We start from the raw sequence: 13,398 nt of genomic DNA on the forward strand, positions 1-13,398 counted from the left end.
TGGAACCACAGTCAATGCCCATGGAAGCAGCAGGCAAGAAATCAAAAGACATATTGCATTGGGTAAATCTGTTGCAAAATACCTCTTTAAAGTGTTAAAAAGCAAAGATATCACATTGAAGACTAAGGTGCACCTAACCCAAGCCATGGTATGTTCAGTCACCTCATATGTCTATGGAAAAGCTGGACGATGAATAAGGAAGACAGAAGAAGCATTGATGCCTTCGAATTGTGGTATTGGGAAAGAATATTGAATATACCATGGACTGCCAAAAGAATGAACAAATTTGTCTTGAAAGAAGTACAACCAGAATGCTCCTTAGAAGCAAGGATGGCAAGACTGCGTCTCACATACTTTGGACATGTTGTCAGGAGGGATCAGTCCCTGGAGAAGGCCCTCATACTTGGGAAAGTAGAGGGTCAGCTAAGAAGAGGAAGATCTTCAACAAGATGGATTGACACAATGGCTGCAACAGTGGGCTCAACCATAACAACAGTTGTGAATATGGCACAGGACCCGGCAGTGTTTTGTTCTGTTGTACCTAGGGTCACTGTGAGTCAGAAGAGACTCTACAGCACCTAACAAGAAGAAGTTCCCAGGTGATGATGCTAACGATGCTGGTTAGGGACCAATCCTGAGAACCACCAGTACAGCAAAATGTATTATACATAAGAATCACCTGGGGGATCTTGTTAAACTGTAGATTCTGACTCAGTATATCTGGGGAGGAAATGCAAATTCTCAGCAGGGAGTCAAACCATAAGGAACCAGTTTGAAACTCTGTCTGACACACAAGGGCTGGCCATGAATCAGAGTCAACTTGATAGCAACTGATTTTATTGTATAATTTAGCTGATTACAGCTGTACTTATTGACTAAGTTCCAAGAGGCATTGTTTGGACCTTCCCCGGATGTGCCAGGAAATCCGTGTGTAACAAAACTGAAAAAAGATAAAGAAAACACATTTAAATTGGGTCTTCCTGAAGTGATGAAGCAGACATGTCTAGTTTCTGATGAACTAAGTTCCTCTGAAAAGTTCCCATATAGTGTTTAGCTAACACACCTTTCCACAAAGTCTCAGCATCACCCAACTCTAGAATAAATGAGAAACTGAACAACCTTCTTTTTTTTTTGGTAATAGAATAGAATGTGACATTTATTGAAAATTGAGATTACTGTAAAATGAGTCACATAGAGAAAAATTTGCTGTGAGCTGTTCACAATTCCTTCATTTTCACCCAGTGTGCAATTCATTAAAATGATGTTAATCCCCCAGACTGTTGCTTGGTTTCTGCTAAGGTTCTTTACTGGAATCTCTGTGTAAATACATACATTATTTCATAGACCTATCTGTTAATCACCAGCAGACTATTGTTACAGAGTCACTATACTTGATAATAAGTAGACTGGAGAGCAGGTTTCAGGAACCTCCCCTGCTGCCCTTGAAGGATGTGCTCTCTTTAAACCAGGCTTTCACAACTGGGAGTTTAAGGCTCAGAGTCTGTCTAGGTTTAATATCAACATCTGCCCCCTGCTGAGTGCATGGTGTAATTAGCTAATTAAAAAAAAAATAACATTTTCACCTCGAAGTCAGAAGAAGAGCAATAAACCGCAGGCCCAGGATTTAGTTAATTTGCACAGCGACTGTAATTGTGTATTTAACGCCAAGATTAATTTTTTTCTCAATGAGTGGGAGCCTGGCACTGTGAGTTGGCGCCCTTAAGTCGCTTGTAATCATCCCATAGGGATGTTAATAAGGGCAAATAGTTCTCCAGATATGTTACTGAGGACAATTATTTATTTACATATGAAAATTTTTTTAGTGAGAAAAAAGCATTAACATCACCTTTTGATAAACCACTAAATTTAAAAGAGAAATTTCAAATCAAGGTAAATAATCTGTGTAGAATTTTTTTTTTAAAAAAAGCTGTATTTTTTTTTGTAAATCTTCTATTGATTTCTGTTGAAATGAAAAGCATGGTCTCTTTCTTTCTCTCTCTTTTTTTTTTTTGGCCAAATATTCAGTGAGGTAATGAATATCATTTCTGCTATTAAACCTTCAGTACATTTTCTAGGTCAGCTAAGAGTTTCAATACTATTGTATCTCTTTCAGAAGAGGGTAAGGAGAGATTGCGTGTTGGCAGGGCAGTTACTAGGAAAAACATAAACCTGACTTGTAATCTACTGCTTGTAACATTTCCGTTTTGAAAGGTAAGCAGTATCTTGTGGACGCTGAAGCAGTGATTGTTGGCAGTTCAAGTAGGTGTGATTGATATGTGTCTTAAAATTCATAGAGCTGTTATCTCGGGAAGTAAGAATTCTTAAGTATCTGTAATCCCAGTGCCGTTAATACTGACATTGTATTTTTACTTGACTAGGTCTTTTCACTTACATGTGTCAACGTAGCATAGTGGTTAAGAGCTACGGCTGCTAACCAAAAGGTTGGCAGTTCGAATCCACCAGGCGCTCCTTGGAAACCTTATGGGGCAGTTCTACTCTGTCCTGTAGAGTTGCTATGAGTCGAAATCGACTTGACGGCAACAGGTTTGGTTTTGGTTTTGGTGTCAACAGAGCTGGGCAGGTGCTAACACTCATCACAGGGTCTCTGCTGCCTGTGTAGTCTCTCACTTTTACAAGTGGCTGTAAGTGCAGGGCTTCTGTGAGACCATCTCTCTGCTGCTTTCACCTCCCCACCCAGAAGTCAAGGCTCAGTGAATAGTGATTACATACTATGTTCTCGTTTACTATTGCCTGGCTTTCAAAGATGGAGAAGTGAAACTCTGTATCTTTTATGTGGGCCTCTACTCCAAGTTACCAGTCCCTGGGTGGTGCCAAAAACCAAAAGATTGGAGGTTGGGCTCCACCTAGAGGTGCTTTGGAAGAAAGGTCTGGCAATTTACTTGCAAAACATCAGCTATTGAAAACTCTGTGGAGCACAGTTCTACTCAGACACACACACGGGGTCACCATGAATTGGAGTCAACAGCTCAGTGGCAGGTGGTTCTTCGTCAAATGAATCCCCCTTTAAAACACAGTACCTTGGATTGTGCGTGTGCATTCGGCATGAAATGAGTAATGGGGGAGGTGTTGTTTTTCTGTGTGTTTCATCTGTATGATACGTGCGCGCATGCGCGCACACACACAAACACACACATGCCTTAATGGGGTTGGTCTAAGGAAAGATCGCCCTTCTACGTAGGTATAAGTTATAAATCTAATGCTAAATTCTGTTTGAGCCAATGAGGTATAGTTGTAGTTAGGGGCAGAGTTTTTTTTTAATGGCTGCAGAGACCAGGGATTCTGCCAGGATGATGAGAGAGGCCCTTCCAAGGCAGATTTTTCACATGACTTTCAAATCATTTTGGTCATTTGCTAATGGATGGGAAGTCTAGCTTTAAGAATACCCTGAACTGCCTATTATTCTAGGAAAATTGACTTCATTTTCAGGGACATATTGTTAAAATTTTCCTTTGTATCCTTCACATGTCAGTAGAGTCAATATCAGATGATAGAAAAGTGAAGATTTGATGGGAAATGTCTCAATTCTGGACTGTACCTGTGATTTCGGTACACACATGCATATATGAGCCTGTTTCTAATAAAATGACTGGCACGTGGCCTGTGCTTTGGTGGGGAGAATGTGTGGTGTGTTTTTGTTATTAAATTTTAGCTAAAACAAAGTGCAGTGCCGTTAAACACTGTCCCTCTCCCTTTTCTGACCATTTTCCCACCATCCCATGCCACACCGTCTCCCTTCCCACCTCTCGTTCATTCCCCATCTTCCATTCACTGTCAGGAAGGGCAGCCTCCGAAGAGCCATTTCAACTCAGCCCGGCATCGCCAGAGACTAGTGGACCCAGCTGCTTCAAAAGTGAGTGTGTCCCGTTGCGCTGTGCAGCGGGTGTGCATGGCAGTGTGGTCTTTCTGTGGTAACTGGGGTTGTGGGGTTTTTATTTATGCTTGCGGATTTGAAGACTCAGAATATGGATACAGAGAGGAAGTAAAGTCTTCTACGTTAATTTAAGACCATGCACATCAGTGGTGGTGTGGTAAGTGTTTAATAACCAAGTCTTAAAACAAAACAAAACAAACCCCTGATTTATAGCATCTGTTGGTCTCTTTGGTGTAAATATTCCTATCACTGAACTCAGAACTGGGAAGAGATGCCCCACACCCAAATCAAACCCACTGCCGTTGAGTCAATTCTGACTCATAGTGACTATAGGACAGACTAGAAGTGTCCCATAGGGTTTCCAAGGCTGTAATCTTTACAGAATTAGACTGCCACATCTTTCTCCTGTGGAGTAGCTGGTGAGTTAGGACCTTTAACCAAGCGCTTAACCATTGCACCACCAGGGCTCCTAAGAGATGCCCAGTGGCCTACTACAGTCATCCCTTGGTATCTGCTGGGGATTGGTTCCAGGACCTCTGTGGATACCAAAATCTAAGGATGCTCAAGTGCCTTGTATAAAATCATGTAGTACTTGCATATAACCTACGCACATCCTCCTGTATACTTTAAGTCATCTCTAGGTTATAGTACCGAAAAAACCTAGTGCAATGTAAATGATATGTAAATAGTTGTTAGTGCTTTCACTTAACACTTAATGCTTTCTGAGTTTTAGCAAGCATAGAGTGTCGGAAAGAGACTGAGGACCATGGCAGATTCAGGTTTTGTTTTTTGGAACTTTCTTGTTTTTTTTTCCCCCCTGAATATTTTTGATCCGAGGTTGGTTGAATCTGTGGATGTGGAACCTGTGGATTCAGAGGACAGTCTGTATTAGATAAGTTTATACCATACAGGTACAATTGACCTAGTCTCCAAGAGTAGAGATAATATGTAGCAAAATAATTAGGAAGTGAATTGGTTTTAACATGTATTTCTTTTTTTTTAAACAGAATTTATTAAATTGTAAGTCTGCGTTTTTTTTTTAATTTAAAATAATGGCTGTGTTTAACAACTGGCTTGTAAAACTGAAAATTTAACCAGCTGGTGTGGGTCGACTCCAATGACATGTTTAAGGTAGGTGTTGAGAAAAGGCTTGAGTCAATTTGGTTGTGTCCAACTTTTATGTCCTTTTTGACCGATAACAACAGCCACAGAAAAGTGGCTGAGTGTTTGATAATCCCACACAGCTCACATAAGTCTGAGGCCAATTCCACTACATCTACAAACTTATATTAAATGAACATTTTTTAGCAAACAGGCACAAAGCAGTTATACAACCTGTTTTATAAGCTCCGCAAAGACCCAGCTTTCTTTCCTTTGAAGTGCTCTTTTTGGAAAGTTTCGTTCAAGGTTTACCTGGCAACTTCCCAGAGGCAGGATTCTCTTCCTTTTATAGTGAACATCAAGCATTCGGGACCCTCTGATTCAGTTGCTGGACATGAGGCCATTTGGCACTCAAACCTCAGGTGCTAATCATCCTAAGGCTACAAATTACAGTGGCTGAGGAATTTTACATTCATAATAGGGCAGAGAATGTCTCTAAAACCAGGGCTTCAAACCAGTTCATCCCAGTTCGACGCCCTGCTGAGAATTCATGTTTCTACCCCAGATATACTGAATTAGAATCTGTATTTTAACAAGATTCCCAGGTTATTCTTATGTTAAAATGTAGATTCTGATTCAATATAACTGGGGTTGAAATGCCAGTTTTCAGCAGGGAGCCGAACTGGAATGAACTGGTTTAAAAAAAAAAGCCATGTCTAAAAGAATTTTGCTGGTTCACTGATCTTAAATACCACTAATTTCAACAGTGGAAGGAGTCCCTGGGTAGTACATATGGTTAACATCCTCAGCTACTAACTGAAAGATTGGAGGTTCAAGTCTATCTGGAGGCACTTCAGAAGAAAAAACAAAAAACCAAACCAGTTGCTGTCGGGTTGATTCGACTCATAGTGACACTATAGGACAGAGTAGAGCTGACCCATAGGGCTTCCAAGGAGCAGCTGGTGGATTTGAAGTACCAACCTTTTGGTTAGGAGCCAAGCTCTTAACCAGTGTCCCACCTGGGCTTCTGAGAAGGAAGGCCTTGTGATCTACTTCTGAAAAATCAGTCATTGAAAATCTTAAGGAGCACAGTTCTACTCTGACACACATGGGGTCGCTGTGAGTCGGAGTTTGCTTGACGGCAACTGGTCAACAAGGAAAGCCCATTTTTAACATTCATTATACTGACTAACAAGTTATAGGTTTTGATTTCATCAGTAAAAACGTGTTTCAGTACACCGATTAACAAAAATCTCTGGTGTTCATTGAGGTATGAATACCAAAAACCTGTTGCCATTGAGTCAGTTCTGACTCATGGTAACCCCGGGTATTACAGAGTAGAACTGCTCTATAGAGTTATCTGTAATCATTACAGACACACATCGCAGGCCTTGGTACCGTTGGGTGGGTTTAAAGTGCCAAGCTTTCGGTTAGTAACCCATTGCCATCGAGTCGATTTCAACTTCCAAGGACCGTATAGGACAGAATAGAACAGCCCCATAGAGTTTACAAGGCTATGATATTTACAGAAGCAGAGTGGCACATCTTTCTCTCATAAAATGGCTAGTGGGTTCGAACTGCTGACCTTTCAGTTAGCAGCTGAGCACTTAGCCACTGTTCCACCAGGGATCCTTTCTGATTAGTGTAAAAAAAAAAAATTTTTTTTTTTTTTTTGATTAGTAGACCAGTGCAAATCCAGAGACCTCCAAGATGTGGATACCCATAATATAATGCTAGGTAATCACATGGGGATGTGAATTCTGATTAAGGCCACTGTGCATAGAATACAATCTGAACCCATAGGTAATATTTTATTGTCTATGCTGATGTAAAGGAGCCCTCATGGTTCAGTGGTTAAGCACCCCGCTGCGAACCAAAAGATCAGTGGTTCAAACCCACCAACTGCTCTGTGAAGGAAAAAATGTGGCAGTCTGCTTCTGTAAAGATTTGCAGGCTTGGAAACCCTATGGGGCAGTTCTACTCTGTCCTGCACAGTTGCCAAGAGTCAGAATTGACTTGATGGCAACCAAGATGTGGCGGTGTGCTTTCTTAAAGATTTATAGCCTTAGAAACTGTACGGGTCAGGTCTACTCTGTCCTACAGGGTTGTTATGAATCGGAATTGACGCAACAATGGATTTTAGCTTTCATATATACTAATGTATTTGAAAGTGATCTCCAAACATCTAAACGGTTTGTCACATTCATTGAGTGCCAGTGTGCCTCTTGCCCCCAAGTCCCAAACAATTTACTTTGCTTCAGAAGCCTCGCCATGAAGCTATAGAAATTCTTTAGTATGTGAGGGGGATAAATAAGCTAGCTTTGAATAAGTCTGATGATTTTATCATACGAAATGTGAAATTTGATAAAGTACAGCTCAGAGTGAAGCAGATCGTTATGGACCCCACCTACGAGAGTTTTAGCTAATGAAACACTGAAATCTCGTGTGAATTTAACACATCCACTAGTACACGCAGCATGTACCTCTTGGTCAGTGATGGTTTAAGGATTCAGCTTGCTCTTTTGTTCCCCCTGTTTCTTTCTCCTTTATTCACTTCAGTCTTGACATGTTCAGAAATCGTGTCTGCAGTGCCATGTAAGGCATTATATGTGACACTGTAAATTAGCTAATTTCTTCTCTTGGGGGTTGAGAGTCTTGTGGTTGTTCTGTTTTGTTTTGAGAGAGAATCATGGCTTCTTTTTGTAGACAAACTTTAAGAGAAATTCATTAAACTGCTCTAAAGAAGATGTCAGTGTTGCCTTAATGTGCTGTGTGAAAAGATTTCAAACATGTTATGAAGTAGGCTTAAAAGGTCAGATCTTTTCCTCCCCAAAATATGATAATAGTAGAAATTTGAGAAGGGCCTAAAAGTTTTTTCTAACATTAAGAGGGATGGTGGAGGAAGCAGCGGTTTGCTGTGGGAATTTGTTACTTGAACAATAAATAGCAAATGGAAATATGCATCTATGTAGCCAGTGACCTTTTATTATAAGCACGCATGGCTTAGAGTTTACACTGTATCGTTTTCAACTCAATAACCTGAGTTGTGGTAAAGAATTCTTACAAATTGCAGGTACCCGTGTTCTGGGGGTCAGTAACAATTTATGGTAAACCACCTGCCCAATCTTTCGAGAACATTGATTTTGTTATGAGTCTGTATTGTGTAATCTGGGAAGAAGTGTGATCAGGTAGAAACTTTTAGTTTCCCGATAGCAATGTGGTATAGTGGAAAGAATATACCGGACTAGGTTGTACACTGGACTCTGTCATAACCCAGCTCAGTGGTGTTGGGTAGTCATTTAACACTGAGCCCTATTACACTAGGTTTTCTCATCCATAAAATGAGGAGAGTATATGAAATGTTCTCTTAATCAAATTGTGAAATTGTTTTTTTTTTTTCTTTTCTGTAAAGCCCATTTATAACTAGATACTTTACCATTTAGTCTGAGATTTTTAATGGCAATTCTCAATTCTAAAATCCCTCTACAAATGACATCATTTTTCATTAGTTAGAAAGCTTTCTTAGGCAGTCTTCTATCAGTATCTTCAGTGGAAGTTAATTTTTAAAGCTGAAATTACTTTAAAGCAATGGGGAAGATATGGACAGAAATAAGAGGCTCCTTTTCTGCTCAAGGAATTGGTTTTATTTTTAACCTAAAACTTTTCTCATATCTTAGAAAGCCTTTTGTGCTTTGGTTACAGGAAAACAAGTTTTTAAATCTGTTTTATTTGAATAAGAACAAAGAGTTAGGGGAAAATAATAATAAAAAAAAAAGTAATGTATGTCTAGTCAAAAAATAAAATGACTTGTTGCATTGGGCAAATCTGCTGCAAAAGACCTCTTTAAAGTGTTAACAAGCAAGAATGTCACCTTGAGGACTGAGGTGCATCTGATCTTAGGTGTATTTTCAATCACCTCATATGCATGCGAAAGCTGGACAATGAATATGGAAGACCAAATAAGAATTGATGCCTTTGAATAATGGTGTTGGTGAAGAATATTGAATATACTACAGACTGCCAGAAGAACCAACAAATCTGTCTTGGAAGAATGCAGCCAGAATGCTCCTTAGAAGCAAGGATGATGAGACTTCATTTCACATACTTTGGACATGTTATCAGGAGGGATCAGTCCCTGGAGAAGGACATGATGCTTGGTAAAGTTAGAAAACCAAAAAGAGGAAGACCTTCAAAGAGATGGATTGACACAGTGGCCGCAACAATGGGCTCAAAATAGCAATGATTTTGAAGATGGCGCAGGACCAGGCAGTGTTTCCTTCTGTTATACATAAGGCCGCTGTGAGTTGGAAGTGACTCAGCAGCACCTAATAACAACAACAACAACAATGTATGTCTGATTTGGCTAAGCTTGTGCACTGAGAATTTCTAACTTGTTTTTCACTTTGAGAATGTGCTCACCTGTCTATCCCCCCATTGTGAATGCTTTAACACAGCAAATGAACAAAAAGTGAAGCAAAATGGACGATAGAAACAACAGTTCAAAGATCACAGAGCAGTTATTTGTGGAGCTGGTAAAGGCCTCTGTTAAATAAAAATCAGCTTGATACGGGAGCACTGGGGACATGATCAGAGGAGACGGGAGGTGGACGGTAAAGAACATGAGAGTATACAGAGGATTAGTTTTCAAATCTCCTGGCATTTTAGCACAAAGAATGATGAAGATTCATTCTAGATGAGCTGTCATTTTACGTTGGAAGCTTTGCCGATCCTGGATAAATAGGTTCACAAAGATCGTATTGAAATTTTGAGCATGTGAGAATAAATAGTGGTAGGCATAGCATCTCATACATTTCAAAGCCAGAAAATGTTATAACATTCTGTCTCTCTTTTAACAGAACTAACGCACAAATAAAACTCCTGAAATGTGCCAATAATCCAACTACCAAAAACCTACATATAATTCTAAGATACACTGTTTCAGTCATCTGCAGGTTTGTAAATCCTTTATACTAATTCTCAGCAGTATTGCTACTTTTTTCTAATGAATATAAGGTTGATAAAACGTGAGCTTCCCTGCTGGGGAAGGCAGCCCAGAGCTATCTCAGAGCAGATGGCCTTTTGTATAAGCCTTTTAGGAATGATCCTTTTTTCATTTTTACCTATCTGAATAAATGTTGTGGAAATCTTAGAAACCCATTGTTAGAGGGGACACAGAACTACATTGACCTGAGGTCACAGTTGTGTAGATGATCTAAAATAACCACAGTGGAAATCATGGGATTGCATTTCTGTAATATTGAAAAAAAAAAAAAAAAAGTATGATTTTTAAGTACTCACAGAATAGACTTTAAAATATCTACATTTTTGAGCCTTATCATGCATTGAGTTTCTGGATGGTAATTAACACCTTCCTAGTCTCAGGAATTTCAAGTGTTAAAGAATAATTTATTCTTTTTTGGAGGATGTAGTACTTGTTACTATATTTAAAGAAGTAGAAAGATGGTGAAGGGATTGAGAAGATGGTTACCATAATTATACTGGAAGTATTTTGGTCAATGAATGCGAAAGATTGACATACTGGCTGCAACACTGGGCTCAAACGTAGCAAAGCATTGTGAGAATGGTGCACGACCAGGCAGTGTTTCACTCTGCTGTGCATAGGGCTGCTATGAATCAGAGCTGACTCGACAGCACGTAACAGCAGCAACAAAATTTTGGTCATATAAAATGTACTATGTAAATTTTTTTACAAAGGATTTTGGGGCGATATATTTTTAATAGGATATTTTGAGGCAGCTTACAGTTTGTGTTTGCTTGTTTATTTTTGCATTAAACCAAAAAATCCCGTTGCCATTGAGTCAGTTCCAACTCCTAGAGACCCTATAGGACAAAGAAGAACTGCTGCATAAGTTTTCCATCTTTTTGGGAACAGATTATCACATCTTTCTCCCGAGAAGCTCTTGGTCTGAAAAGCCAAACTTTCAATTAGCAGCCAAGAGTTTAACCACTGTGACACCAGGTCTCCTTGTTTTTAATAAGTTTCAGAAATGAGATCCATGCCCATTTTAGTTGGGACCAAAGATATTTGTAGATGGCTAATGGGCAAGGAGCCCTGATGGCACAGTGGTCCAGAGCTCAGCTGCTAACCAAAAGATCAGCAGTTTGAATCCACCAGCTGCTCTTTGGCAACCCTATAGGGGCAGTTCTATTCTGTCCTATAGGGTCACTATGAGTTGGAATCGACTCAACAGCAACAGGTTTGTTTTTTGGTTTTGTTGTAAAAACATTTGTAGATGGCTAATGTAACATTTTTATGTTAGCCATCTACACATACCTTTGGTCCTGCCTTAAATGGGCATGAATCTCATTTCTGAAACTTACTAGCTGTGACTCTGGACCAATTACTTAATCACTCTGAGAAATCCTTAGTTTCCTCATCTGAAAAAATGAGAGTAATAATATCTACATCAGGTGCTTTGAGCATTGACTGACATAATGTATGAAACATACATACCACAAAGCCAGGTACTTAATGAGTACCAGACAAGTGGTAGTGATCCTTTTTAATGATTACTGTTATCACAGTTGTTAATCAGGTAATTTATTTTTTAACTTTTCTGCATTTTTTTTCAATGTTGTAAAATAAGGGATTGGGACCAGATGTCTAAAGTGTTAGGTAATTTTACTTATTCTTGAATGCCTATTCTATGCCTAACTGCGTGTTATGCATAAAAAAAAAAATGGGGGAAAAACCAAGCAAACAAAAACTTGGAGCATTTGATTCTTACTTTCAAGAACAAAGGGGGAAAGACATACATATAAAACAGAGATAATGATAAATTGTGTGTGATACAGTATCAGTACAGTGTTGATTTTAAGGGAAGAAATCTGTGAGCAGCAGTCAGAAAAGAACTCATGGAGGTGGTGGTTTTTATCCTGGGCCTTGAAGGAGGGGTAGGACTTTTCGAACAGCATGAGCATAAACATGAACATTGTATATATATATGCAGTAAAGGTAACAGCAGGCCAGGGCAGAGGATGTAACACAAAGTTGGGACCAAAGGTGTGTTCTCGTCATGGTCTTCCATGGTGGGATGAGTGTGGGCTTTAAAACCATGCAAACCTGTTTTCAAATCCTGCATATTAGCTATGTGGCCAAGGGGAAGACTCTTGATTCCTTATCAGTACAATCAGAACTAACACAATCTGCTCTATTGAGAATGTTGTCATAATTAAATGGTCTGGTGCCATCCTGCAGAATAATCAGGACTTTTTGGGGAGTAAACTGGCAGTACTTAGTTAAATTAAGCATAGTCTACCCTATGACCAGAGGAGCCTGGGTGGGGCAAGGGGTTTGCAATTTGCTGCTAACCTAAAGGTTGGTGGTTTAAGCCCACCCAGCTGCTCTGCGGAAAAAAGTCCTGGTGAACTGCTTCTATGAAGGTTGCAGCCAAGAAAACCCTATGGACAGTTCTATTTTGTAACACATGGGGTTGCCATAAGTTGGGGGCTGACTTGATGGCAGCTAACACCAATAACAATGTTCTGTGACTCAGTGGGGGCAGTGGTAGTTCAGTGGTAGAATTCTTGCCTTCCATGAGGGAGACCTGGCTTAATTCCTGGCCAGTGCATGTCATATGCAGCTACCACCTGTCTGTCAGTGGAGGCTTGCATGTTGCTATGATGCAGAACAGGATTCAGTGGAGCTTCCAGACTAAGGCAGACAAAGAAGAAAGGCTTAGCAATCTACTTCCGAAAATCAGCCAGTGAAACCCTATGGATGCCAGTGATCTTATCCTCATCCGATCATGGGGATGGCTCAGAACTGGGAAGCATTCTGTTCCATTGTACATGGGGGCACCATGCTTGGCGGGGGCTGACTCAACAGCAGCTAACACATGACCTGGGAAGCCCAACCCTAAAGACATTGTACAAGGATGTGTACACAAAGGCTTACTGCCACATTGTTGTTCTAGCAGAAAGGTGAGCTATAGACAGCCGCCCACACACATCTGTCATTTTGTCATACTATGGAGGCTTGTGTATTGCTGTGATGCTGGAAGCTATGCCACCGGTATTCAAATACCAGCAGGGTCACCCATGGCAGACAGGTTTCAGCCGAGGTTCCAGACTAAAACAGACTGGGAAGAAGGACCCGGCAATCTACTTCTGAAAAGAATTAGCCAATGAAAACCTTAAGAATAGCAGTGAAACACTGTCTGATATAATGCCCAAAGATGAGCCCCTCAGGTTGGAAGGCACTCAAAGTATGACTGGGGAAGAGCTGCCTCCTCAAAGTAGTCGACCTTAATGATGTGGATGGAGTCAAGCCTTCAGGACCTTCATTTGCTGATATGGCATGACTCAAAATGAGAAGAAACAGCTGCAAATATCCATTACTAACCGGAATGTGGAATGTATGAAGTACGAATCTGGGAAAACTG

At 40.1% G+C, this 13,398-nt stretch overlaps 1 protein-coding gene across 10 annotated transcripts in view; it reads left to right on the top strand.

Annotated features, from left to right (window-relative positions):
- Positions 1–13,398, top strand: part of MAST4 (microtubule associated serine/threonine kinase family member 4) — a 721,413-nt gene that overhangs the window by 332,507 nt on the left and 375,508 nt on the right. For 5 of the 10 annotated variants that reach the window (XM_049864768.1, XM_049864777.1, XM_049864816.1 and 2 more), the window contains one exon: positions 3,797–3,871. The exons of the other annotated variants lie outside the window; for them this stretch is intronic. In XM_049864768.1, coding sequence (XP_049720725.1) covers positions 3,797–3,871 — 75 coding nt within the window. The remainder of the gene's footprint in view (positions 1–3,796; positions 3,872–13,398) is intronic. 10 annotated transcript variants of the gene reach the window in all.

Source organism: Elephas maximus, chromosome 2 (assembly GCF_024166365.1).
Source record: "Elephas maximus indicus isolate mEleMax1 chromosome 2, mEleMax1 primary haplotype, whole genome shotgun sequence".
Classification (NCBI taxonomy): Eukaryota; Metazoa; Chordata; class Mammalia; order Proboscidea; family Elephantidae; genus Elephas; species Elephas maximus.